This window comes from Lethenteron reissneri, chromosome 45 (genome assembly GCF_015708825.2).
Source record: "Lethenteron reissneri isolate LAM-NWPU_2019-01 chromosome 45, ASM1570882v1, whole genome shotgun sequence".
Classification (NCBI taxonomy): Eukaryota; Metazoa; Chordata; class Hyperoartia; order Petromyzontiformes; family Petromyzontidae; genus Lethenteron; species Lethenteron reissneri.
Genome location: NC_083823.1, coordinates 4,750,034 through 4,777,556, shown reverse-complemented (window position 1 = coordinate 4,777,556; position 27,523 = coordinate 4,750,034). Strand labels below are relative to the sequence as shown.

The 27,523-nt window shown below is 44.0% G+C and overlaps 1 protein-coding gene across 22 annotated transcripts in view; it reads right to left on the bottom strand.

The window, feature by feature from the left end:
- The window catches only part of MBNL1 (muscleblind like splicing regulator 1), a 167,340-nt gene that overhangs the window by 92,173 nt on the left and 47,644 nt on the right, over positions 1–27,523 (bottom strand). For 21 of the 22 annotated variants that reach the window (XR_009756480.1, XR_009756481.1, XM_061570313.1 and 18 more), the window contains exons 3-4: positions 24,168–24,213; positions 23,213–23,390 (exon numbers count right to left, since the gene is read on the bottom strand). Coding sequence is in view for 20 of the 22 variants with exons in the window: in XM_061570313.1 (XP_061426297.1) it covers positions 23,213–23,390; positions 24,168–24,181 (192 nt within the window). In the remaining 2 variants the exon portion in view is untranslated. The remainder of the gene's footprint in view (positions 1–23,212; positions 23,391–24,167; positions 24,214–27,523) is intronic. The other variant, XM_061570314.1, reaches the window with a different exon arrangement.

Below are 27,523 nucleotides of genomic sequence, written 5' to 3'. Positions count from 1 at the left end.
GTATCCTCACTCACATTCGGGGCTAAGTATGTAAAAAAAACAACGGGTCATTTGGGCTTATCCGCTGCTCCAGTACGAGAGCGTCATCCGCCATCCCAAACACGTGCCGAGTAGTCTCTTATCGTTCCATGCCAGACCGCTTGACGGGGAAATGTGGCGGTGGAGGATGTTGTGGTGGTGGCGGAGAGCATCGGGTCTGTCTGAAGAGTTTGTTAGGCCAGCGAATGAAAGGTTAAACGAGATGCAATGAGTAATTTTGGTCATAATAACAACCAGTTATTGGGCTTGGCCAGAACAAGTTGCTAAGGTGATAATGGCCGGCGGTCGAGATTAAACGCGGTTCAACGGCGGCGATTTGGTGCATCGCAGGACCGTGAGAGTTGGCGATCGCTTGGGGAGGGGACCGCCACCCAGCAGGGGTTTGATTGTGGCCGATTACGATAATGATGATTAACTCAATAATGCACTCCACTTTTACACTGTAATTTTCCACCACTTTCTCTTTGCACAGGTCTCCCTTACAGGGCTTGTGGGCTTGCATGGTGCACGACTTAAAAATCGGCAAAGGGCTGTCGATTTGCGCAAGACTCGTGGAGGTCGGCTGCGCAACGGTGGGGGTCGGACTCTCGATTTCCACTCACTCAGCGAGAAACGTTAAATTACTTCCATGGCGGCAGTTATGAATGCGCCACTGCATCGAGGGCTGTGTGTTTTGCCGATTTGGCATGGCTACTTATTCGTCCTTGTAAATTCTTCCAGCATGCGCAAAGTGGACTGACATTTCTGACACCTAGATCATTGGGACCACTGTTAACCCTCAAAAACACTTTTGTGGCCCGCCAGGCGCAACGTTTTTTTTTTTTTCTCAATATGAAAACGTACTCCAAATCAGAATGTATTGCCAACAGTTCCACGGATCACTTCCCGTGGCCTTGTGGAACACCAGAAGCCAGTGGACCACAGGTTGAGAACCATGCAGTAGAGTTACACTAACGAACATATGGCAGAGGCGACAGCGTCGAAACAAAACTATATTTCACCACTTGTAAAATTAAATAAAATCTTGTTTACACCCTTCTTACGTAACGTTCCCAAATCGTTAATCTGTCTGAACATCTGATACCAGTTTTTATTGACGTAAATGCCTTTCATACAAATGCGCATACGCTACAACTAATAATTGCACCTGAGCATGTGCTCGCATGCGCACTCTCAAAATCCTCAGACCAAAAAAAAAAACCGGTGCCATCAATGATGGATTTTCACACAATGGGGGTTTGCTGTACTTGCCGCTCTTTCTATTGAACTGCACTCAATGGTGGCCTAATGGGATTAGGGGGTTTGCGCCATTTGTATGACTTGACATTGGGATCCTGCACGGCAAAAGGCAGCCCACTCGTTCAGCCTTCAGATCCTGCCATCACGGAATCGAGTTAGACCGTAAGAGGACAGCCAACGTGCGTTTTTTGCTCTTCCCGCAGCATTCCGCACCACGAGCGACCGTCACGAGTTAGCAGTCCAGAACCCACAACAGAACATTCGCGGGAGTGTGGGAAAACCCTGTACGTATGCACGCATGCACGCACGGGGGCAGTGCGGCCACGCCTCCCCTTGCACAAGACGGATTCCGTGGTCATCAATCACGTGCACATGTACACAGTACTGCCCTTTTGTCAATCCACTGCTGGATGAGGGCCTCCACCCGCGTGCAATGCGGGTCACTGGCCGCTGGGGTACCATCATTGTACTTTTGTTACCCTGAGTAGAGGTGGATTTTTTTCAAATTACGTGCGCAACCAATTTAAACAAATGGATATACCTCCATTTGAACCTAGGATCTCAAGTGGTGACAGCTGAGTTCTCTATCCTCAAGTACCCAGATAATGCGGAAGGAACATTTAAAACAACTGCCGACACCAAAGGAAGTACGGAAAATGCACAATTTCAGCAGACGTGAGCGTAGCGAGCATTACAATTGTGAGCATCATCTTATCTGCCAGGGTTCTTAAGAAATACAATCATTCAGTTTAAGCCCTGAATTCATTCCAATACGATTTGGATTTATGAAGCTTCCAAATGTGACTGCACACCCAGAAGTTGATTTGTTGATCTCAAAACAATGATTTGTCATTCGTGTGTTTTTTTATCCTTTAAAAGTCAAAACGTCAAAAGTGATTTCCTGCTCGAATTAGAATTGAGGTGGTGCTCATCTTCTGTTTACCATCCTGTGCCAGCAGTGTCAACTCCTCATTCCTATGACAAGGACAAGTCTACCCATAGGACAACCACTGTTGACTTCCCCACAGTGTGCTACCCAGGAGCGCTGATGGGCTGAATCAACCCCCAACCAGGAAACTGAACTCAAAAACTTCTAATTGCGAGCCACTTGCTCTACCGCAGAGCCACCAGGCTTGGGTTTCTTTTATGCCAATTAAATAACGCTATAAACTACACCCCGCACATAAACTAAGAATGTCTGACATAAAGCACTAATTAGCAAAATGGTAGAACCAAATAATAATACGAAAATGTCTGCTGTGAACCAAACTCTTGTCATATACCCAGAAAAACACACACATGCAGGTCAAGTGGCCCGCAATCAGTCACACCATCCCAACACAATTAGCATTCAGATGGAATATAATCCACTACTTGTTTACGCAGCCTCAGGCACCACAATCCTAAACTTTGACCGAGGTCAGCCTATATTAAATAGTGCTGATGCCTGTCACATAGCAAATGCCACTTACTCTAGGGAGGAGACTCCAGCGTCTAACATTCACACGCGCGCGAGTACACAACGCAACCAATCGCCGCAAAATATATCCAGTGGAAACGCAAGGCAACTCACCAGTGAGACTCCGCATGGCCAGAGGCCCGGTTACTGACAACAAACACTGTTTATATTTATATTTGCGGAAATAAAGAGCTTAGGCAAGGCTTGAAACAAGCTAGGAATCCAGCCTCCGTACTGCCGAGGCATTTGCTTGTCATGGCCAGCCTAACGCATAGATTGCTGTATGGATAAGTCTTGCACCCGACATAGGAATGGGGTATTTCCACCACTGGCTCAGAAGCTGCAAACAGAAGATCAGAACCCATGCCTCAATCTTAATTTAAGTAGGAACTCACTTTGACTTTGAATTCACATTCGCTAAATATGCCGGAAATATGCAAGCGTACTGCACATCTGCGCTGTGTGCATGTATGTACATATGCATCCGCGTAGCCGTGCTCATGCCATCAACAAACTGGAAGGATAAAGAACGACACCACAATAAAACAACCGTGCACACAGAGCGTTGAATATAGCGCACTGCAGCATAAACGGCGGGACATATCGCAACAAGCGATCCAATTGCAAATGAATCCAGGATGCTTAAAAATAACACGATGGATTAGTTTCCAACCGTTAGATAGAAAAATATAGAGAGAAAATGTAATTGTGGATTTCCGCGACAGATGTTTGAGATGCAAAGCAACCCAAGCCGTGATGCGAGCAAGCGAGGGTCTGGTGGAAATCTGACTTGGTCGAGGGTAAACGGCGGACGAGCGTGCACGCTAAGCCTCCTCCGTTAGCCTCCCCAATGACATCTGTAACTGGATACTGCGCCAGACAGAATGCAGAGATCAAGCCAAGGTTAATCTGACCATAGAGCCTCCGCGGTGCGTCTGCCCAGCAAATCAAATAGCCTTCAGTCTTCCCTCGCACCCATCTATAAAAGTTAATGTCTTATTTTTAATGGAAGCTTTATAATTTGCTCCACCGCTCGACATCTGCAGTTAAGGGCTCGAATTGCGACACACCGCAGAAATGTGCAGTTTGTGGGTGTCCGTGGGTTTATCGCGGGGTACGTTTGAAACCCGTAAAATAAAGTTTTAACATGGGGCGGTAATTCGAAAAGCGACGGCTACTTTTATATACAGCGCAGGCTTGCATATCCGCAGGTTTATTGATTTCGTGGATATTCGTGAATGTTAAAATTAGTAAACTCGGCAGTGCAAACTGAAATTAAGGGTGAATGCAAGTATACAAGTAGATGAAAAATAAAACTTAATAAATCATTTACATGTCAAAGAAAGTTAAATGCACTTCGAGCACATAATAATATCAACGATTTAACTATGACATGTATTAATTGCATATGAAAATATTACTGCATTCTAGATTTGAAGTTTTCGTGACTGCAAGGAGCCATACGCTTTGGTTCTTTCAGTAAAGTCACGTAGGTAGAAAAATAATAAAAGTTTTAAAAAAAAACTTTTTATTTTATTTTAATTTTTTTCCTTTTTTTTACCTACGTGACTTTACCGAAAAAACCAAAGAATATTACTACACCGTATCAAATTCCATGCGATACAAGCCTTAACATCTCGCCGGCTCTGCGCCAATAAATACCACATCGTACAAACTAGCGGGTGAGTAAACAGCCTCCAAAGGAAAACAACTAAAATCAAGATATTTTTATATACCGAGTGCCATTGTATGGAATTTTTACCATCAGTTGCTTGGTGCCTCATTGAGAAAAGCACAACATGCACAATAAAAGATTATTATTTTAAAACCCACTCAAACCAAATTATTCCACTTATCTACCCCAGGGACTTTGTTTTTTGGTTAAAATTGCACAAACCTGCCTGCATGCAATGTGCATGAAAGGCCGACCAGCAAGAAATGTCGAGCAGAACTTTGCTTTAGATGCACAAAATTATTATGCGGTCAAGACATAATCAGCTTGAGTGCAACAGAAAACACATGAAATAGTGAGCAGCATTTTACAGGGAAACAGCAGGCACTATCAGTCTCATTTTTCGATTTAAAGCTTTCGTGACTGCAGGGATTCATCTTCTTGGTCTGTCGAGGAGACAGAGTCTGAATTCAGACTCTGAATTCAGACTGTCTCCTCGACAGACCTGTTCTCTCCACCTGAGGACGGCTGCTTGCGTTGTGGCCGAAACGTCGTGAGAATTATTTTATTATGTTTTATTTGTATTATTTAATTATTTCCATTCTACGTGACTGTACCGAAAGAACCAAGAAGACCATCAGTCTCCTTGCTAAACTTTGGGAGGGAAAGTCAAAAACAAAACAATAAAAATTAAATCCCCCCCCCTCCCCCACTGCAAACAACCACCATCACTACCTGATGTGTGCATGGCATTAACATCGAAAACAAAATCACCGCACGCACCGAGACGTTTTTCCCCTGCCAAGATCTCAACATCTGGAATGCCTGGTTGAGGTGCTGGCCAGACTGATTCAACATTCCCACGACCCCCTGGGAACCGTGCCGCCCCAGTTCGCAAACCAGGACAGGGGCCTGGGCCCAGATTCTGCATCGAACTAAGCCCCATATCTTCTTGGTTCTTTCGGTAAAGTCACGTAGAATGGAAATAATAAAATGATAATAATAAAAAACATCATAAAATAATTCTCACGACGTTTCGGCCACAACGCAAGCAGCCGTCCTCAGGTGGAGAACAGGTCTGTCGAGAAGACAGAGTCATTTCAGACATTCATATGTGGGTGTATCATTTCAGACTGTCTTCTCAACAGACCTGTTCTCCACCTGAGGACGGCTGCTTGTGTTGTGGCCGAAACGTCGTGAGAATTATTTTTTTTTTTTCCATTCTACGTGACTTTACCGAAAGAACCAAGAAGATGAATCCCTGCAGTCACGAAAGCTTTAAATCCAAATTCAGCCCCATATCTTGGAGAGGGTCCTTGCCGAAAAGGTCTAGTACTGTAGTTCAGCAATGGTTTATGCCAAGCCTCATCTTGCTGTTGAGACTCTGAGTTTCGAAACCGGTCCAGAGTTTGCGTGTGTATGTATGTAGAACTTCTTTTGCACCGTACGTAGCCAACCGTGCCATTCGGAGGTTCGGGTGCCAATCGGAGTGGCGGGAATCAACGCTGCTGCTGCTATTATGCACTCCCAGGAAGGAGGCCTTGTAGTTAACAGGAAGTGTAAAATACACGGCTTTTTACGTGGAGGGACAGGATGGGAAGGAGACAATTATTGTTTGCTTATTTATTTTGTTACTTTTGATTTTCCACAACGATGCTCGTGATTATTTTTAGCCATGGTGAGAGCAAAGCAGCGTCTTTGTCCGAGAGTCACAGGCAAATGCAGCAGCGCACGCCAGTTGCACGACGGCTCTGCCAATCGCGAGTACTCTGCGCACAGCAGACTCTGATCAATAGTACGGTAATCGTATCTTTATTTGTGGACAATGTCGACACTGGAATCTGAATAATGCTTGTTTGGCCAATTCCATTGAGTGTGTTGCACATCGAGGAGGAAACTGGAGTATCCAGAGAAAACCCATGCGCACATAAGAGTAACAATAACAGGTGTACACAGAGGTTCACAACCTGTGTTTGCTTTGCGACCATATATTCTGGCATCTTGCAGCAGTTTTCCTTGCTGCTTGACCTGCAGCGGTCTATATTGTACTGTGTGTATGCGCACGTGCGTGTATTTTTTAACTAAAACTAAAGAAAAATTTTATTTTACCAGGTAAGGCCCACTGAGCTATTTTTCTAGAAGCAACCTAGCCACAAAAATCACTCTAAACGCACGAGCAAAATCCACACGACTAGGGAGAGGCAGAACATGCAAACTCCAAATATACAGGAGTCAAGGTCGAGATCGAACCACGATCTCTTGTATACCAGGCGAGGTTGTTCACATCTTAATTATCCTAACCTTGAGACGGCACAAGCACGTGTGACCAGACGCATACAAGCCCGTTATGTAAACATCAAAGTGCATGCGCACAGTACGTGCAACGTGATGAGCTAAGACGTACGAGGACCTGCGGAGTGTGTAAACATTTTGAAATGGCAAAGGAAAAAGTGGTATTTTATAATGCTGACAATTTCGCTGCAATTCCATACGAGGCGAACCCTGCCATTAATTTGAAGGATTATTAGTACGGTAAGAAGGGAAAAAAAATATATTTTTTTTAAACAATAAGAGATGGCTCTGAAATTAAAAGTTACAGCTTTGGGATAACGTAAAGTCGATTAGGGCCAATTTTACAGGACAGTATGTTTCATGTTCAATCTGTTCCACACTTAACTAGGACATTTATCGGGCCAGATTTCATGTTTAGCCTCGGTAAGTAAAGCCGTCAAAATGACAATCCGCCTCACCTCCTATTCCCGCACTGTTTTGTGCGTGGGAGGGAGGGGTGGAAGTCATTGGATACTTTTCCATTACAGAATCAGACAGCTTTTTTTTCAGCGGCGCTGGCTATGGGCAGCGTAAATAATAAGTAGCCGTCCGCGTGGAAAAAGAGATCCGAAACAAAGGGGCGGCTTAACAGCTGATGATCTCTCACACGCACAGACATCAAGTGCAACAGGCAGGGTTGGATTTGAAGTAATTACATAACTCACCACTTTCCATTTTGCACGTTTTGTTTGAATGTCTCATCCCTCCCCACTGGGCCCTTGGGATTTATAAAGCCACCCTGGCCACCACAATTTTTTCTTCAGGGGGGAAAATAAATATCTCGCCAGCTTGCACACATGTGATGAGTACACGACCAACGTGTCTCTTTGCACCGCGACCGTCCGCTCCCATTGAGACTCGCACCCTGCTATTCTTACGTAGTTTTCTTTCAATTACAAAAAACAAATTCTTTAACAAAAAATATTTTGCCAGGTGAGGCCCACTGAGCTATATAGCACTTTTTCAGAAGTGGCCTGCCTACAAATGATAGCACAATTAAGTGGTTTATCACGTCGAAACTTATTGCAGCCAAATACTCTAAACGCGTGATGTTGATTCTAAATGTGGAGGGAAAAACCGGAGGACCTGGAGAAAAATCCACATGATCATGGGGAGAGAGACATGCAAACTCCAAATATACAAGCGTCAGGGTCAAGATCAAACCCACGACCCTCCTTCATACGAGGCGAGGAACTTCACACCTCACCACCACGACGAGCTGCCCATAATGCATCGGGTGTAAGTGTCAGCGGTTCGCGCAATGTGCCATGAGCCTGGTAACCAGAGTTCGATTCATGGCAACGCATAAAATCAGCGGCGAGTGATACATGAACTGACCCTGTAACGCCCTTCACGAACCTATATTTACCAACACGGCAAACAAAACAACTCCCAAGACCGAGAAGCTGTGATAAAGGGCTGTCAAATATTGTTTGGGTCTTTCGGTAAAGCCACGTAGATAGAAAAAATAATTAAAATCACGACGTTTCGATCGCAACACGAGCAATCGTCTTCAGGTGAAAAAAAAGGGCTGTTAAATTTTGCTTTACTGCCAATGTGTGTGACAGTGTGAAAGTGACAGCCATAGCGAACCGACAACGCACCGCTTCCATTATCAGAAAACCAGCAAAGGTGCCACTGCCGCCGATCGAAACGTCAATCTCAAGATAAACCTTTGTTACCGCCGTCCCTTCAAAGCTCTCACTGCGTACCGCTTCATCGCCCCTTAAGGGGAACAACTGCGATGAAGAATCTTTAGTCGTGTGGACGCCAGCAAACGAAGACAACCAAAAAATTACCAAAGGTGCCTGTGCAGCCGACTAAAGATTCGCAACTCGAGAAAAAAAAAACCTCACGTCTGTGGGTGGACCAGTCTCGCCTGACCTCAGGCCTGCCAGTGTGGGACACAAGACGCGAAAAACACGGAGCATACCAACAGCTGCTGTGCAAAGTGGCTCGGGGTGGACCTATCCAATAACGGAGATGACGGCGACAACAACAATGCCGACACACTCTCTGGGTTCTTTCCACGTCTCGGGAGAACAAATTAAATCCAAAGCACCTTCCAAAAAAAAACGCACGTGTGCACGTCAAGAGAGTTAGATGGCTTGAGCGACGTTATCGTCAACGCCTGGGCGTAGGAATCGATCAAGACTCGGTCAACGTCAGCCCTGTCTGTCTGCCCCGACAAAAACCACCACCAGGTGTGTGCAGAAAATTGCCTGCTTCTGAATTGCCAGTCCGGCACGCACGCTACTCACAAAAATAGGCAATTATGTTAACTGAATAATTTACAGCTTCCAAGTGCCACTTTTATTAGTGGGCTACTTTGTAGACGCGTTTAATAAACAACGCCGTACACTGGGTGCCACGTCCAGCTGAGATAGAGCAATAGCATCGAGTCATTGATTGGTATAGATTCTTAAGCTCACAATACATGCGTCAAATAGCACGTGTAAGAAGCAATGTATTTCAATTTGTATATGCTGTTTGTAATGTGCACTCAATAGTGGCCGCTACATCAATGTTAAAATAATTGAACTGTGAATTAATTCTCCGCAGTGAATCAAGGCAATTTGGCGGGGAGGTGGGCGGAAGTGGTTAATTTTCCAGAACAAAACAGTTTCTATTTAACGGACATTTCTGTCGTGGTGTACTACGATTTGTGTGTTTTTACATTGTTTCCCGATTGTAACTGCCTAGAAAAAATATATAAAACACTGCTCTTTGTCAATCCACTGCTGGATGAACTGGATAAAGGACTACCTGTTGCGTGTGATCATGGGGTTGTTTTTTTAGCATACTTCACCACGCTGGTCAGTGTGGATTGGTAAAAGGCAGGGGGAGCCTCCAAACCGGTTCCCGTTCCGACTTGTCACTGATGTGATAGCCGTGGCCAGGAAACGAGATTGGGATGGTTGGGTTCACAGTGGAGTGCACAAAAACCTCTGCTTCCCCTACAACTGTCTGTAATTGTATGGAATCCAACACTTGTATAAAGGATCTTGTAGTTTAATATCCTGTTGGTAAGTAGGAATTTTTTAGGTCATTTGTAAGCCATAATACAAAAACTACCTTTCATTAAATAAATGGCACTTATTCCTGAAATAAAAACAACAAATCTATGATCAGATCAACAGGAATGTACCCTATTTCGTCAGATCTTAACAGCTCAGCAGAGTTGGGCCTGCATAGTGCTTGGATCGGCCGACCACCATGCGTAAAGAAACATGTTGCATTGTTCCACGTAGTGAAATTTTTTTTTAATCTTACCAGATAAGTCCCTCTGAGCGATATAGCTCTTTTTAAGAAGCAACCTGGCCACAAATGATAGCTCAACGAAGTGGCTTATCCCGTGGAAATTGATATCGGCCAAAAACTCTGAATGCACGTTTCTAAATGTGGAGAAATAAAACCGGAGGACCTGGAAAAAAATCCACATGACCACGGGGGAGAACACGCAAACTTCAAATACACAAGCGCTAATGTCGGGATCGAACCCACGACCTCCTGCAAACCAGGCGAGGCAGATAACATCTCGCCACCACGGCGCCCAGTTCCAGCCAAATAACCTCCGCGGGCAACACGGCACAGGAGACCCTCATCCACCAGTCAGGGCATTGACCAAAAAAAGGGGGCCACACGTGTGCATTCGAATAAAAAAAATTGGCCAAGGTCTTAACGCAATCAAATCTTTAATTAAAACACACTCGCGCAATGCTTGCAACTGTCATTGCCAGAGAACGTTCGAAGCGAAACGGGGCGGTGTACGGCAGTTAGTTATTCACGCGTGTCGCTGCGCTGGCATGTTCGCGCGCGGAGCCATCGGCAGTCTTGTTCCTGTTCTCGACGCTTTGTAACCATACGCGACATTGTATAAGATGCACGCCTGTGAAAAAAGGTCCTAAAATGTTTGTGCGCATGCCATTATGTGTTTGCCACGTACGTGGTGACATGACACGCAGGCACCGACACCCTTGTAAAACGAGGCATTCCACCTCACGGCATTATTCCAGGCGAAATATTTTCATCGATATATAAAAGTGAATCGCGAGACGCTGAAAGTGGTTCGTTGTGTCAGTGCATATAATGTGCCGCGCGTGTGCATGTGTGTGCACATGCGTGTGTGTGCACGTGCATTCGCACGGGCAGTCTGTTAAGGCTATACCGGGGATCTTTGTTCGCATGAGCAACAGAACCGGAAGATTTTCATTTCAACCGAGTGGGCCTGCTGCTTACGCCTGTGCGAGTGCGGCTCACGGGAAGAGGAAGACTCCCCCGCCCGCGAGATTTTCCAAGCGCCCAAACGCCAATGCCACCGCCACGCACTTCGACGAGTGCAGAGGGCAGATTATTTGCCATGGAAACGCCGCGCACCTCCCATTACGCACGCACACACGCACGCCGGGAGAGCGAACACCCTGTCGTTTATATTCAAACCACAGAGCTGCCTCCCTCGGTGAAGCACTTATTGACTTTCACCGATTGATGGAAATGCACTCGTTGACAGGCATATGCATTCAAAGAGTGTGCTGCGTCGGGGGGGGGGGGGGGTTCTCAATACGCATGCTCAAACCGAGGAAGGAAGTTAATAAAAACAACAACAACAGCACCTGTTGGCCCTGTCCACGCACCACGTAATAGTTATGAACAATCGTAAGCAATGATAGAAATACATCAACAAGAATGTCGCCCGTACCGATCGCATCATAGTATTTGTTGCGTCTTTAATACACGTAATCGAATCTGATTTTAGTTGTCCAACATGAGTTTTAAACAAACCATAAAGGTAATTTATTTTTAACCAGGTGAGAGCCCAAGTAAGTAGGCCTGCGCAGGAGACGTCGCTAGAAGGGACACTGGCCGGTGGTGGAGACTAACAACTCATTTGCGGCCCCATCAGGGAACAGAGTGGACGTCCATAGGGGAGAGGGAGGGATGAGATCGGCTAGTAATGCTGATGATGATGAGAATCCACTTAGTCTCTTTCTATAGACACCTCGGTTGCAAAGATCAATGCCATTTTAAGCCACGATCGTATGTTTATAGCATGTTTCCTTCCATAACACGATATTTGTTAAATTGTCACCATCATTTTAGTTTAAAAGCATAATTCGGCTCCTTTTGTAATTTGTACGATGACAAAGTTCCACGGTTGGTCCCCAAATTGATGAAGGTGGCAATGGCCGATATTGATCATGATGACGTTGAGATTGCAAAATGTCATGCAGCCGATCCCAGATTAACCCATCATTTATTATTCACATCATCCAGCCACCAGGTGGCTCAGCGGTAGAGCGAGCAGCTGCGAGATTAAATTCCTGTTTGGGGGTTGTCTCAATCAATCATCTCTCCGGGGTAGGTAAAATGAGTATACCTTCATGGGGAAGTCAATAGTGGTTGTCCGATTGATATACTCGTCCTTGTCATAGGAATGTTGAATTTCCACCACCGGCTCAAGGCTGTAAAGCTGGAGATGAGCACTGTCTCCAACTCTAATGAGCAAAACATCTCTTTTGATTGAAAGTTAAGACTGCCTTGACCACTCTTTTATACCGACAGTATTGCCGCAGAGTCTTTATACGAACGGTATTGCCATTACTTCTGTTACAATCTTGCAGGTCCCATGAGGCCGCTATGCAACCTGTAGCCTACGTTTGCGAGGATTCAATGGAAAATAACCAAGGCTTGGGAAAAGCCAACCGAGAGAGGATTCGCAATTTTATCAGAGCGATCTCTCTCGGCGCGCACGGCTGTTTGCGAATACCGCAGTGAACAACCACTGGCACTGCTGATGCTGAATTGAAGTGTCGGGCGAGACTGCAGGTGAAGAAAAAAAACCTGGGAGAGACCTGACGAAAAACTCCAGGCAGCACTGATGCATGCTCTCCAGTGTATGTCATTGGTGACAACAGCCCTGCAGGGCAGCATTCTATTTCTTGATTATGCATGTTAAAGTCCCCCCCCCCCTCCACCAATCCAACCCTCCACAACCATCCCCCCCCTGCCTCCACCCCGCCAACAAAGCGATTTGGATGCACTTTCACGATACGGGGGGTCGTGATTCAATTCCGGAAGCGCTAATTTTCTGTGTCATCTGTAATATCCATCTCGTATATGCTGTCTCATTTGTAAGCCGCCTCGATTGTGCTGCCCGACTCAGATATACTGTATCTCATTTGTACCTTCTCAGAATCAGAATATTTGTTTATACTGGAGGAATCCTACGAGCTATAAAGCTCTTTTTCACACAAGTCCAGTAGTTTCACATGTCCAGTAGTCTGCCTTGCTCGTACTGTGCATCTCGTTTGCTATGCCCATCTCGCATGCTCTGTCACGTTTACACCATCTGTCCTGTCTCGTTTGTACTGTCCGTCTAGTTTTGCCACATTATCCTATATGTCCATTGGCATAAAATGTGCATAAATAATCACCGATTTTCACACGCAAAATCAGTGTGTTTTGCGCGTGTAAGATTCAAGTTTGGTTGACGCATCGTAACTCATCTACGATTTATTTCCTTTCCGCTTACCTTCCCTCGGCATGCCAGCTTGCCACTGGCCCGTGTGTCCGCATCCTACCAATAATGAACCGTCGGCTGCAGTCACTCAGGAAGCCGGGGCAGTAAGAAGCCAGACAAATTCATTACAAAAGCCAATATCGCGGCTAATGACCGAGCCTGCCCCAGCACAGGGCTGTTCGCCCAGCTGCGTGTGTTTTATTATTAAACAACATTAGCAGTCCACTTCCGTTGCAGCCTTATCGGTGGCAGCGACGAATGCATCACTTCTGGAAGCAAAAAATTTCATCGTAACTAAAATAAATACTGGCAGCTCGTTTAAAACATTAATTGTTCTTGCTCTTTGCAATAACGTTTTCAAATAATCAGAATTTTACGGCAATGGAAATTGAACTCTTCCCCACTAAAATCTTGTCTGGACCACGGAAATGCACTCCGGAATAAATTAGAGCAGAGACCCTTGCAGAGACTCGCTGTGAGCCAGGTCACGAACCACAAATGGAGAATCTGCACACACAAAAAAATCCGGTGCCAGTTCATCCGAGACTACACAGACTGTGGCCTCGATCTGATATCGACCATGCTGCAAAGTCCACAACAAATATCATCATCAATCACCATCATCAATATTGTTTTTTTTATTTGAAAGAAATTAATAATGTTGCTAAACTAAATACTTACAAGCACTGCCTCTCAGACAGAAATATAGCCTAGCCCATTGATTGATGACCTCTCGTACTCTGTAGGAATATTCCCCGTACAGATACATCTCGTGGAATAAATGGATTTCACATTAGCCAAAAATATCTGAAGGTTGTCTGTGGCAGACTAAGACGTACATAAAAGCCCAGCACTGATACAGACACCTTGTCTTTGATGTCACATTTTGGGATAAGGAGCAGTATGGTTGTTCTTTTTCGTTGTAAATCACAGTCAAAAAGGCCAATTGGTTTCAAATTACTGTGGAGAAGTAGCCAACTTTTGTTGACAGCCATGAACCAGTTGTAGAGTCTACATCATTAGACCTCCTTTGCCAGTACCAAAATATAATAGGGTTTTTCCCCTTTTTTCTGGCAACAAAACTGAAACCTTCTTACAAGGATTCATGTCAGCATTAACCACAATACTTGCAGTCAAAATGCAAACAAAAAACATGCTATGATAATATATTCATTGTCCTTGAAACTGATTGGTCCACACCAAGGGACGGCTTTCTTTAAAGAAAGGACAATGCATATATTATCATAGCGTGGTTTTTTTTTATTTTGACTGCAAGTATTGTGGTTAATGCAGACATGAATCCTTGTAAAAAGGTTTCAGTTTTGTTGCCAGAAAAAAGGGGAAAACCCCTATTATTATATTATACATTGGTAGAGTCTTTCCATAGAACAGACAGTGGTGAATAACCCACAAATTTGTACCTATTTTATCGACCCCTAAGGGACGAAGGGCTGAGTCGCGACCCTTAGATTGCATTACACATAGCCCCACTCTTGCACTACACAGGAAGTGGTTGTTTTTCCGTTTTATAAGAAAAATATAATTAGAGCAAGATAATAAGCATGGATGCAGAATTTCTTTCGCACAGTACAAAGCCAACCGTGCTAAATGGAGGTACGAAGCAAGGACAAACTAAACAAAAAATTCAAGAAATTAATTTTCAATCTGCCACTTCCTAATATCGGATTGGAAGAGGTGTTCCAGACGGCCGCAGAAGCACATCCCAAAGTGTGCGACAGTGACCCCCGCTTTGTTCGATGGCTAGCCAAAAGCAGCTGCTGCGAGGATGACTGGAGGAATTCGCGTGATGGTATCAAGGCTAAGTCAGCCTTTAAGTTAATTTGGGTCGGCTTCATATTTGAGCATCGACACCAACTCAAAGCGCCTAGCGTCACTGCGACCGTCTCTGAAAGAGGGTGGGGGCTGAAAATAACTATTGTGGTTTCCAATAAAACTCATTAACCTAGCAGCTTTCAAAACATTGCCGGCCCGCTGCAATCCACCTTGATTACTTTAAATTGCACAGGTGATGGGCAACAAAATAAATGAGCAAGAATTAAAAGCGGAGGATGCTGTGGGGGTGTGGCAGACCTCTGGTGAAAATCTCTGCGGTTCCGCACCCCCCCCCCCACCATCCTCCCCCTCCATCAGACCCTCCCTCCAATCTCAGCTCGAGTACATTAAGCCATCGCGCGGGAAAGCTAGGTTTACAGTACGCGGCCCTTTAAAGTGTATTGGGTTTCAGTAAGGAGTAGGAGGGGGTGGGGCTGTGGAAGACAGGGGGGGGTGGAGAAAAAAAATCAATTTCTGGAGACGCATTAAAGACGCGAATTCGAGAGGCAAGGGCGTACCCACCCGCTCTCGCTGGAGGGCTCTGGGAGTAGCGAGAAGCACTCCAAGGGAGCACCCTCCCCCCCATCTTCTTGGTTCTTTCGGTAAAGTCACGTAGAAGGGAAATAATACCAGGTTCTTTTAGGGAGACAGCGTCATTCAGACACTGTCTCCCCGACAGACCGCGTCATTCAGACGCTGTCTCCCCGACAGACCGCGTCATTCAGACGCTGTCTCCCCGACAGACCTGGTCTTCACCTGAGGACGGCTGCTTTGCGTTGTGGCCGAAACGTCGTGAGAATTATTTTATTATGTTTCATTTTTATTATTTCATTATTTCCCTTCTACGTGACTTTACCGAAAGAACCAAGAAGATGAATCCCTGCAGTCACGAAAACTTTAAATCGAAACCCGCCCCCCTTGTTCGCACAATATCCAACCGCATCCCCCGTAGCCAACACTGGGTGGGTTTTTTTGTTTACTTTTCCCTATAATATATAGCTTGGTTTTTTATGGTGCCTGCAAATGGCACATTACAGCAAAGATTTACAATTTACTGGCGGTGTTATATTTTTTACTTTTTTGCATACGCAACAAAACCAGCATCTGAAGAATATTTAATGCTCTTTCGTGAACAAAAGCCTGAAATATTTTGAATTATAAAAGATCAAATTGTAGCGCACAGCATGTTGCGAGTGCGTAAAATGTGTTCACGGACGTGCTTCAAAAAGCTGAAGTCGCATTGAGAGTTGGGTGCCATGCTTAAAATTACACAGAGACAGAAATAAGAAAATGCAGATTCGAAGAGCGTACAAGTTAGACATGTTTTGTTTTAATTGGGGTGATAAGGACACATAACAAGAAGGGACAGTGGCCGTGACTAACTCAGGAGTGGCAGCCAAATGAGAGAGAACCCGCCCCGAGAGTATGTCCACCACAGAGATGGTGGCGATAAAATGTATTTCGTCTGCTGGAGGTACGTGGATTGTTGCACCACAAGACAGCGAGAGAGGGTTGGGTGGGGCTTGGGGAGCAATGGATAGCTAATTTCTTACGCTTTAAATTAAAGAAGCAGCTGTTACAAGGGGCTGTCGAATGTAGAAGCACAATCAATGACACTTGTACACCGCATTAACGTTATTACACATATTCGATATGCACTCCTTGTAATTTAGTAGTATGGTTTGCTTTAAATAATATTCCGCGTGGCACATTTCTAATTCCTAACAGATGTACGGAAACTAACATTTCATTATACGTTCATGTCTGGGGTGAACACAGCTTTATAAAAACTGACCCGCCCTTTTTGTCTGAAAAAAAAACACCCTTAAAACACTGGAAAAAGAAAAAAAGATTGCGATGATAATTATTTACATTCACACCAATTCCATTAAATGATCTCCAGGTTTTGCTTGTCATGTAAACGTCCAGCAATCAGCATAATTCATCCATCACGTACACACAAGTGCAGAATAATTATTCTGCAACACAACAAGCCATGACTAGCATGTGAGAGATGTACTTGAAATAAAAACAAGCTGACTGCATTAAGTACCGTTTACATGTCTTCTGTGAATGCAACAGACTTGTTGTTTGAATTCACCACTTTATGATTGTTCTGCTTATTGTATTCATGTTTTTGTTTTATCTACCATGCATAATATTGTGGGGGAACACATTTACTAAGCAATTTTATGTCGGTTGCCTTCGGCAGTAAGAATACAAAAAGTTAAGGCTGTCAATGAATATTACTCACGCCCCCACTCTCAAAATGAATGAAAATGCCACGTATGCAATATTCAAAATCAAAAGAACCATCAAGATGGGAGAAATATGTTGACAAGCTTGGATTGCAAGCCAAGCCAACGCATGCAACCAAGCCGTGTTACATAACTAAAAATGCAGCTTACACTGCGACTCAGTCAAACGGCTACATTTAATTATAATTCCACAAACAGCTCATGTGATATTCACATAAACACCGATCGCATGTCTCCAAAAAACGATTTTAAATTGCAAAAAAAAAGTCAACAAAAAACTTCCACCACCAGGTCACACGTGTGCAAAATCAGATCGCTGTGAGAGAAACGAGACAGCTTGGGGGAGGCTTTCATCCAGCAGTGGATTGATCAAGCCTGATAATTACCAAATAGTTGTCTGGCATTATTTCCTATAGCAGCCTCTTGGGGGGGGGGGGGGCAGACGAGTGGCGCACCCCGAGAACGTCAAATTAACGAGACGTAAAGTTCAGAATTGTGAACTTTACGGATCGGTACGTGAAGCGGCAAGCCAATCGGGGCTGTGGAGGCACAAAGTTGGTGGAGTCGAGGGCTTTGGGAAAACTCTCAACCGGGTGCCGCTGATGAAATGTCGCAAATAGTAAAATGCCGGGATTAATAGTAAACAGAAGGAGTATTTCTGTGATGGTCATGACCTGATTTCAGGGGGTTAAACAAGTACACCCGTAAAAACAAAGTTTGTCACTATAAATCCTTTATATGCGTGGCGCGAACTTAATATAAAGGATTTTAAAATACATTCGCCTGTGGAGGACGCGGGGATCGATCCCGCGACCTTTGGCATGGGAAGCAAGGGCGCTACCAACTGCGCTACTCCGCCACGGCCTGTGGAGGGGTTACGCTCTGGGCTCTTACACTCTGACGTTCAGCCAAAGCCATGAATGCGTTCTATTTGAATATATGTAAAATCATTTTTTTTTGCCTATAAAAGTGTAAAATTTTGGGAATTTTTTTCACGAACAATAATTGTCTGGCACAACGAGTCTGCGTGGAAAATGTCAGCTCGATTGGATCACGGGAAGTGGGTTAAAAAACGACCGAAAGATTTGCACGGTCCTAAGCAAGCAAGCAAGCACGCGAACTTAATATAAAGGATTTTTAAAAAAGACAATTCCTCATGTCAATAGTGTCATACTACTCATTGGAAATGTGTTCTGGGAGATGAGGTATTCGATGTCTGGTCCTCTTACATTTAGAAGGAAAGGATAATTTATTTAACGAATGGAATTCCTAAATCATTTATGAGCACTAATTACATCATATCTTGTCATTATAATTTGACCTGATTGATCACAAACAAAAACATGCGTATATTTAAGTGCCTGCATTCAAATTCAGTTGCTGGGCCTAACATTAACCCAAACTATGAACACACAACACGTAGCCAAAAATACATGGTTTATGTAAAGTGTCTGATCATATCTTCTCTGTTGAGTCAGGTCACTAGTATAAATAGCACATCTAAATAAGACCACATCTCAGCACGGTGTAAAAAAAAACCAGTAGGCATATTTATTTTATAGGGAGACAGACAGTCATGGGCAGATTAAAATAAGTATAACCCGTAAAAACTAAGTTTTTCACTCTAAATCCTTTATATGCGTGGCGGCTCGAGTGCTCTCGTCCTCTGGCTTGAGATGATTGTCTGTAGTATTAAACAATTGGTAATTAAATATTTAATTTGTTTTCCCTAAACAGTGTAAAATTTTGGAAAAAAAATTTTACGAACATTAATTGTCTCGCACAACGAGTCTGTGTGCAAAATGTCAGCTCGATTGGATCACGGGAAGTGGGTTAAAAAACGACCGAAAGGTTTGCACGGTCGTAAGCAAGCAAGCAAGCACGCAAGCAAGCGAACTTAATATAAAGGATTTAAAAAGGACTTGGAACAGGGGCAGGAAGTCAACAGCACGGCTGGCTGAATGAAGCGAGCTCCAGACTTATAGGGGCAGCAAAAGAGAATGAGCAACTTCCCTTTGAGTGAACGTTGAGTGGGGGCTTCGATAAAAATTATTTGTCGCTAGAACGGAACTTGCGTGGAGGGGAGTAGAGCGAGATCAGACGGGAGAGGTAGGAGAGAGTGCGTGAATGGGATCAGCGAGAGATGAAGAGGAGAGAAATAGGTAGAGGCCAGTCCAAGGAGAACTGGGTTACTTAGGTCAAGACAGTGAATGTCTGTGTCTGGACCTATCTTCTTGGGTTAGCAGAGTGACAGAGTGTTGATGTGTTGGCATCCGAGCCAAAGGGTTGCCACACCAGTCCCCTGGCTCTCCCCTGCTGCCCCTGTTCCCTCATCAGCTAAAAACGCCCTTTGCCACATCATCACGTGGTTCTTTCACAGTCTAAATTACAAATGTAATGTTCCCAGGGACCCTCGTGTTCCACTAGAGATGGTCATACAGCTCCGTGTAAACAAGTTATTTAAAGACTTTTAAAAAATAGAAGCCATCATTTTCTTTTACAGGAAGCTGCATAGCATTCTTTTGAAGATAAGATTAGAGACTATAATTTAAGTGTTTTTTTTCTCAAATCACATTTGCATGGGGTCAGTTATTATATAAGTTTTTTTTATCTCTCTACCCACGAAATTTTCGCCAGTGTGCAACACGTACGAGGGCTCGCGAAGCACAAACGGTTGCATGGGGCAACAATTGGCAGCGACAAAATGGAGCAGTTTAACGCGAATGCCATCACGAGTTTGAGCAATACAATTTATTGCATCACATGCGGCACAAAAAAAAAGATCCAGCCACCGCTTGGGTTTCGCCGCTGGCATCTTTTCCAAAAATGTGGCAATGAGCCGCATCAAATTTTACCCACAGGCAGCGTGCTGCTTCGTTGGATAAGGAACCCGTTGGCATCGACCATGAAAAGGCAGAATGCACTGTACACAGGATGCTGCTGCAGCAGCATCCCAGTTCTCAACTAAACTCTTTTTTTTATTTTACCAGGTAACGCCCACCGAGCTATAGAGTTCTTTTTCAGAAGCGACCTGGCAACAAATGATTACTCAACGAAGCGGCTTTAGGTGTGGAAATTTAAAGCAGCCAAACACTCTTAAACGCATGTTTCTAATTGTGGAGGGAAGAACCGGAGGACCCGGAGAAAACTCCACACGACCACGGGTAAAAACGCGTAACCTCCAAATATACAGGTGTCACAGGGTCGGGATCGAACACATGACCTTCTGCGTACAAGGCAAGGTAGTTAACATCTCGTCATCAACCCGGCACGGCAGTTGAAACAATGTTGCAAGTTTCTAAAATAACATCCCCGCCACCGTTCACCCAGTTGTGAAAATGGGTTCGCCAGTTAGTTAATCGGCAGACAGCATGCTGTGGGGTAAATAATAATGATTTACACTTCTATAACGCCTTTCACCAAGAGGTCACAAGGCACTGTGTGGGTAATCTCACCGCTCTAGAGCTCCCTCCACTAGAAACTCAACTATTTTTTTCTATTTGTTAATTTCCAGCAAAACACAGCAAATTATTTTGGCCCCTTTCAGTGACTGTGACAGTAAACTTATACTTGTTTTTGTGGACATTCCAATGAATGTGAAGTAAATGCATCTGATAAGAAACGATGTCTAACATTTCTCCAGAATACAAACTCAGCTTTCCCATTATGTAACTGCTTGAGGGCTTGTGTATGCACATTCTTGTCTTTGCGTACAATTCAAGTTTTGTTCGCATAACAACAAAATAATGTCAGCCACAACAACATTCATGACTAGGTTGCATAACATACATATAAAGCCAAATTAGATTTTTATATGTAAACATATACTGTACCACATGAAACCTAACCTGACTGGAACACAACTTTGCATGCTCGCAATGCATTCTTTTAATTTCTGCTCTGCAAATTGCTTCGCAGGATGAGATGTGCTTTCTTAATGTTTAATTTATGACACCATTTCTAATTTACAATGTCACATCATGTTTACCTTCGAGGCTTCCGATCGGTATGTACCACACATTCTAACTCGTGCGTAATGGCATGTGGGCCTCATGCAAGAACGATAACGGCATTGGAAAAACAAGTTCACGAGAAAGACTTTAAAACAAAAACGCGCAAAAAGTTAAATGCCCGTGTTCATGAAACGACCAGTAAATGTGGTTCGATTCTTGGCTCATTGTGGAATCTTGAGAAGGTAATGATACACGTGTAGTATGCTCACCCTTGGGAAATGACATTCATTGGGAAACATTAATTATTATTCAGAGAATTACACGGGGCGTAATGGGAATACTCATTGTATCTGCCCATCACACGTCATGTCATTAGCATGTTTCATACATTTGCCCTCGGGTATAAATTCTCAATGGGGTGACAGCGGTGGCTAGCGCACTGCACTTTAAACCAGGTGACCTAGCCCAACCACGGCCGAGTGAAATATTATCTTGCCCTCGGTGCCCCCCTCACACACTCGCACTAACCAGCATGGTGAAGCATGGTCAAATAACCCCGACGACTTATGTGGTGTGATGAAGCTTTCATCCATCAGTTAATTGACAAAATGCTGTCAATTTTGATGATCATGATAATTATATATTCAATGTCCAATCAAGTGTAAATTAAAAAAATGCGTATTTAGATCGCAAACAATGGCAGTTATACACAAACTGATATAACTTATATCCATGCAGGACAATACAAATTTTAAAAGTGGCTGGCAATGCTGAATCAATAATGGTAGCTTGCAAACTTCTTACATAACTGACAAATTAAAAGGATCTCGGCAAACACGTCGCAATGCCCCGCATCCTGGGAAGCGTCTGAAACTTTCAAATGTTTTCTTGCTCTCCGTAAATGTAGGTTAGTGTGCCACATCACTCGCTTTCCATAATTGAGGACAAACCCAGAAACAAACTCTGCATGGTCCAGCATGCTGGCTCTCAACACACACAGTGCTCACACCACACTTTCAGCCAACAGAAACCTGAATTATAAATGAAGTTTCATTCTCGTTGTACAAAATATATCCCGAATAAGGTTGCCCGGAACGAGTAAGGACTGTGGTATGCATATAATAAAAACAAGACAGGCATTACCACAAAATATTAGAGATGTACCACATCCCAAACCAGTTTGTCAGCTGGCTTCACAGTCCTTAATCCCCCCAATGTCTGTGTCTGGCTGTTCGGGTCAACCAATTCGTGGCCAACGTGATGTACACTCCATAATTTAAATGCAAAACAATGCTCGTGTTGTGTGTGACCAACAGCAGTTACATGTGGGATCTCTAGCAATGAAGCTCCCAGAAGCAATTTTAGGCCTGGACTTGATTAATGGTTTGATTAAAGATTTTTATGAGTTTGACACCACACCCCTTCTACCCATACGAACCTCGCTTGTGCCGGCAGTGTTCTGCTTAATCGCAAGTTTAATGATTCTGCAGGGCTTCATTTGATGAGATTTTGTGACAGACAACACACTTTGGGGCCATTAAACACTAAAAAAAGTGAAGCTCTTGAGCTGACCTAGAAACCTATGGAGCCCCTCAAAGGGAGTGCTGCCAACATCCTCGTGCAAGCTCAGCAGCTCCGGAGTTACTCGCCATAAATTGGTCTGTCCAAGATTTCCAGAACGCACAACACCGCATACGGTGTCAAGCTAAGGTCGATACCCCCCCCTGTGGATGGTGGTTTTCAACACGCACGACAAAAAACAGTCCAGGCCAACACCCAGCAAGCAGGCTCACTCTCTGAAGAAACATCTCAGCGCCTTCTGCTCCATCGGCAGCGGGTGGCGGGGGGGTGCAGCCGTGCGGCAACGATACAAAGGCAAAGCGGCGGGCAACAGGCGGTCGCGCTGACCTTAAGCGAGTCGAAGCAGGCGATGACACGGCCGTTCTCCACCTGGCACGACTTTGGTGGGTGGGCGAACTTGCATTCTGTGTCCACGCGGCTGCACGTGCCCCGCTGGAACTCCCGGCACACCTCCAGCGTCAACCATCGCGTGTCCCGCACGGCCATCGTGCTGTCTGGCCCTTGCCTTCGTGGGGAGAGGTAGAAAACGTTGACGGCGCGCGCGCATGGCGAAGGCTCGTTCAGCCACATGAAAACGAAACTGAGTGTACTGTTTCGATTTAAAGCTTTCGTGACTGCAGGGATTCATCTTCTTGGTTCTTTCGGTAAAGTCACGTCCTCCCTCCCAGCTTAAATAGACGCTCCAAGCCTGGGGTGTCATTCAGACTCTGTCTTCTCGACAGACCTGTTCTTCACCTGAGGACAGCTGCTTGCGTTGTGGCCGAAACGTCGTGATAATTATTTTATGTTTTATTTTTATTATTTTATTATTTCCATGCTACGTGACTTTACCGAAAGAACCAAGAAGATGAGTGTACTGTGTTTTTGAAATCAATAACTCGATGCACGGATGTAAGATTTTGCAGTGTAAAGATGGAAACTGTTGCATTTGTTTAACACGTAGGCTTTCGCGACCGAAATTATCCATAAGAGGTTTGTGGGTTAGATTGCGTAAATATAAGTGTCGTTAAACTGTGCATTTATTCGTCACTTAATATCGTTCTACTGATAATACATGCATTAAATTGTGCGTTTAATAATCAGTTGCGATTTCTGAAGCGTACAAATTATCTGATGTTACGTTTGGGCTAAACAAGTGAACTGTATAAATGAGAAGAGGAAACTAGAAACAACACAAGAGAGACCATGAACACTATTCTAAGAACACTAATCAAATTACAAAACTAAATCGAGATGACAATTCATCGAATCCTTAGCGGGGAGGGGTTACATCATTACATACCTAGAAAACAGCATGTTAAGTGCAAGAAATATGACGACGCTGGAGACTGCGGGGAAAACACATACAAAATGTACACGGGGAAAAAAAGTTCAACATTCATTTTACACTTTGAAAGTCACATTTTTATATCATGCAGGACGGCAGAACAAAGTAAAGTTCGGCATCACATGGCCACTGGCCACGTTCCCAGAGCATTTTATAACGCGGGTGTTAATAGCCTTTTATTTTAGTGCAGCTGGGAACCAGTGTCACATTATGAAAGTTCCAATATCTGGAAATATGGCTCTATTTGGAAGCCAATGTATTGCAAGCCACTGTATTGCGCAAAACCAGCATAGAATGGAGCCCACTTGCGGCATGGGCAGAACATGTTTCTGAAGCAATTACGTGAAACAAACTGCTGCTCTAAAAAAAGCAATGCGTCTACCAGTCAGATGTTGTTTTTGATCCCTTTAGGGGGTGGGTGTGGTGTAGCATCGTGTTCAAGACCAAATCACCCTGAATGCCTCGGATCCATCAGATTTCGAAAGCCCAAGCAAATTGAGTACTGGTGTGGCCTTGACAGTTTGAAAATATCCGGTGTAGGCGGGACTGGAGCTGCCAGATGGCCAGATGATGGCAGTACAGAAATGCATTCCTCAATCTATTGGTGTGGACCTCGAGTATAAATTACCCCCTCACATGCATGGTGGATGCATGGTGGATTTGCCTCCCACATGAAGCCCAAAACTTGACATAATTCGCCAAACATGAATAGAGATCTGGTCAGGGCTTCTTTTCTGGGTAAATAAAGGGGAGATTATTATTATTAATCGTGTGAATCATGGGTGAGCTATAACCATGCGTGGAGAGAGGTTATTATAAATATATTCCAACTAATACATTAGTGCATTTAAGACAGAAACTATCAACATATTTACGACATCTGGATGGCTGTTATGTAAAATACTACTGCTCTGGAAATAGCCAAACATTATCCCTAACCTTTTCTGGACCCCCCCCACCCCCCCTATTTTTAAGTGCAGACATGGAACATTCTGAGCAATTAAATAAATTAACATCAACAGTTATACATTGCTTTTTTGCGCTGATAGGGCCCCATGGTTTTAAGGGGAATGCTCTTAACCAATAGCCTCTGGAAAACCAGCAGCATTTGTTTAGCGAGCCTTATACCAAAAGCTTGTTTTATTACAAAAATGCTGTCGATGATTTACATGGAAGGCAAATAGATATTTAAAAAAACATATTTTTTGTTAAATGTATAAACACGTTCACTTTTTTTTAAGGCTTATCAAGTGCGGTGATGTCCATGTGAAGAATTTTGCCCAAACACCTTTTAAAAAAAGCACAGCAATTATCTTTAATTGCAAACAGCCACAGAGCTTAAACTCAACAGGGCTGTATGCCTGCTAGTAAATTTATTTTGTGTTTGATTAAGATTACTAAGAGGAGAGAACGCCAATAACATACATCTCTACAGCAACACGCCATCACATGGGCGAGCGTTACAATGACTATACTTTACTTCCACTAGTCATCTTGTGTTATTATACTATTTATATAGCAATTATTTTTTTATCATCATTTAGATATTATTTTATTATAATAAGTATTGTGTGGCACATAGTACCCTGAAACAAAGGAATACACCACGAGATATCAGCTGTCAGATAGAGCATTTCCCTAAAGCCATTTTCGAGACGTATATTACAGCTGTGAGATTCTGCGAGATACTGAACAGTTCATTTTAATAGCTTTCAAATACCGAAATGGCTATAAATTAATTATTTAGAGTGCACACCAACACAGATAAACACCTGACTGTTATACCCCCCACCCACCCCTGCACTCTGATAGATCTATCTTGAAATCGGTGAAAGCCCTGGCAGATGGAACAGATAACACACACACACACATGACAGGACTACATAATGCCCTTTTCACGTGTGGGAACATTAAACCGATCTTGGGGCCATCCATTTGGTAAGTACGCAAAAATCCGTCAAAACTTGACCCCCCCCCCCCCCACCTGCGTATGTACGCTTGACGCACCCCCCCCCCCCCGAATCCTATAGAACAGCAGATATTTAATACACGCAGAAACGATGAAGGATTAATAATGACGTGTTTAAGCAAACAAATAATCCACCGCCAGCTGAATTAAAGAATTAAGTTGCGTACCTTGGCCACTTATTTTGCTGAGCTGCGTGACAGCTGCAATCAGGGGCACGGTGGCACACGAGTGAAACCTCTCCCACAGTCCCACTTCTCCCGTAGTATTTGTCGTCTGACAGCTGGAGAAACTGAACTGTGGCTCATTTGAAGGCCAATGTCGACAAATTATTATCGAGGCTTCGCCGCCCCCCCCCCCCCGTTTCCTATGCGCAAATTGTCAGTAGACCCCCCCCCCATACACAAGCGTACGCATTTGGGTTAACCCCCCCCCCCCTCCATGTGTACATACTAAATGGATGGCTCGTTAGTGAACAAAGTTTAATTAACCAAACGAGTAACGTAAAAATGCAGGTTAAAATGTCATTTGTTTCAATCTAATCAAGGGCAATCCACCTCAGCGGTTTAGCAGAGGAGTGCGTTTGTATCTGGTGATGGTTCCAAACCCACCGTTCTTCACAAATGAGAATATAAACCAATGAGTGCAACAGGTCTGACAAGGTCTAAAACCTCAGAGCGTTTCATTTTCCCAAAACAATAAAAATCACCGTAGAACCTCACCCAGCAGAGGTAGCTTATTGGTCCGTCTGCTTTTGATAAACACAGTTGCAACACCGCAACATAATGGCAATGTTAAAAGGTGGCTATAGAGCAGTTAGTTGCCTGGTCTTTAACCACTAGCAGCGAAATACTGTCACATGTTCTTCATCTAAGGCTGCCTTGAGAGCAAGCCCCTCGGAGTATTAACAATAATACGTAAATCTGTTTAAGGGAGCCGTTCATTTCTTTTCAACAAGAAAATGTTTGCAGGTATAACTAAATCGAGCACAGCTGTAGGTAGTAAGGTGGGTTCGTCAAATATCTTGCACCATGGTGGTGGTTTAATTCCCTGCATTTAAATAGGGCTTACCCAAACATTTCAAAACGATACGGCAAAGTTGATGACAGTCTTTCGGAGATTACAATACCCATTTCCGTTTTTAGGAGCTACACTAAAGCCTTTTTTAATTGTCATACATTTAGAAAGGGGCCGAAGACCAAATCACCAAGATCACTAACGCCCTATCTCGTCACCTCAAAAAGCTCAGCTGGAACTTGCACCTGGATGGATGCTGTATCACCAAAATCCATGGTAAGTTATACTGCACTATGCTCCAACGTCTATGGCTCCCTGCCACGGACCC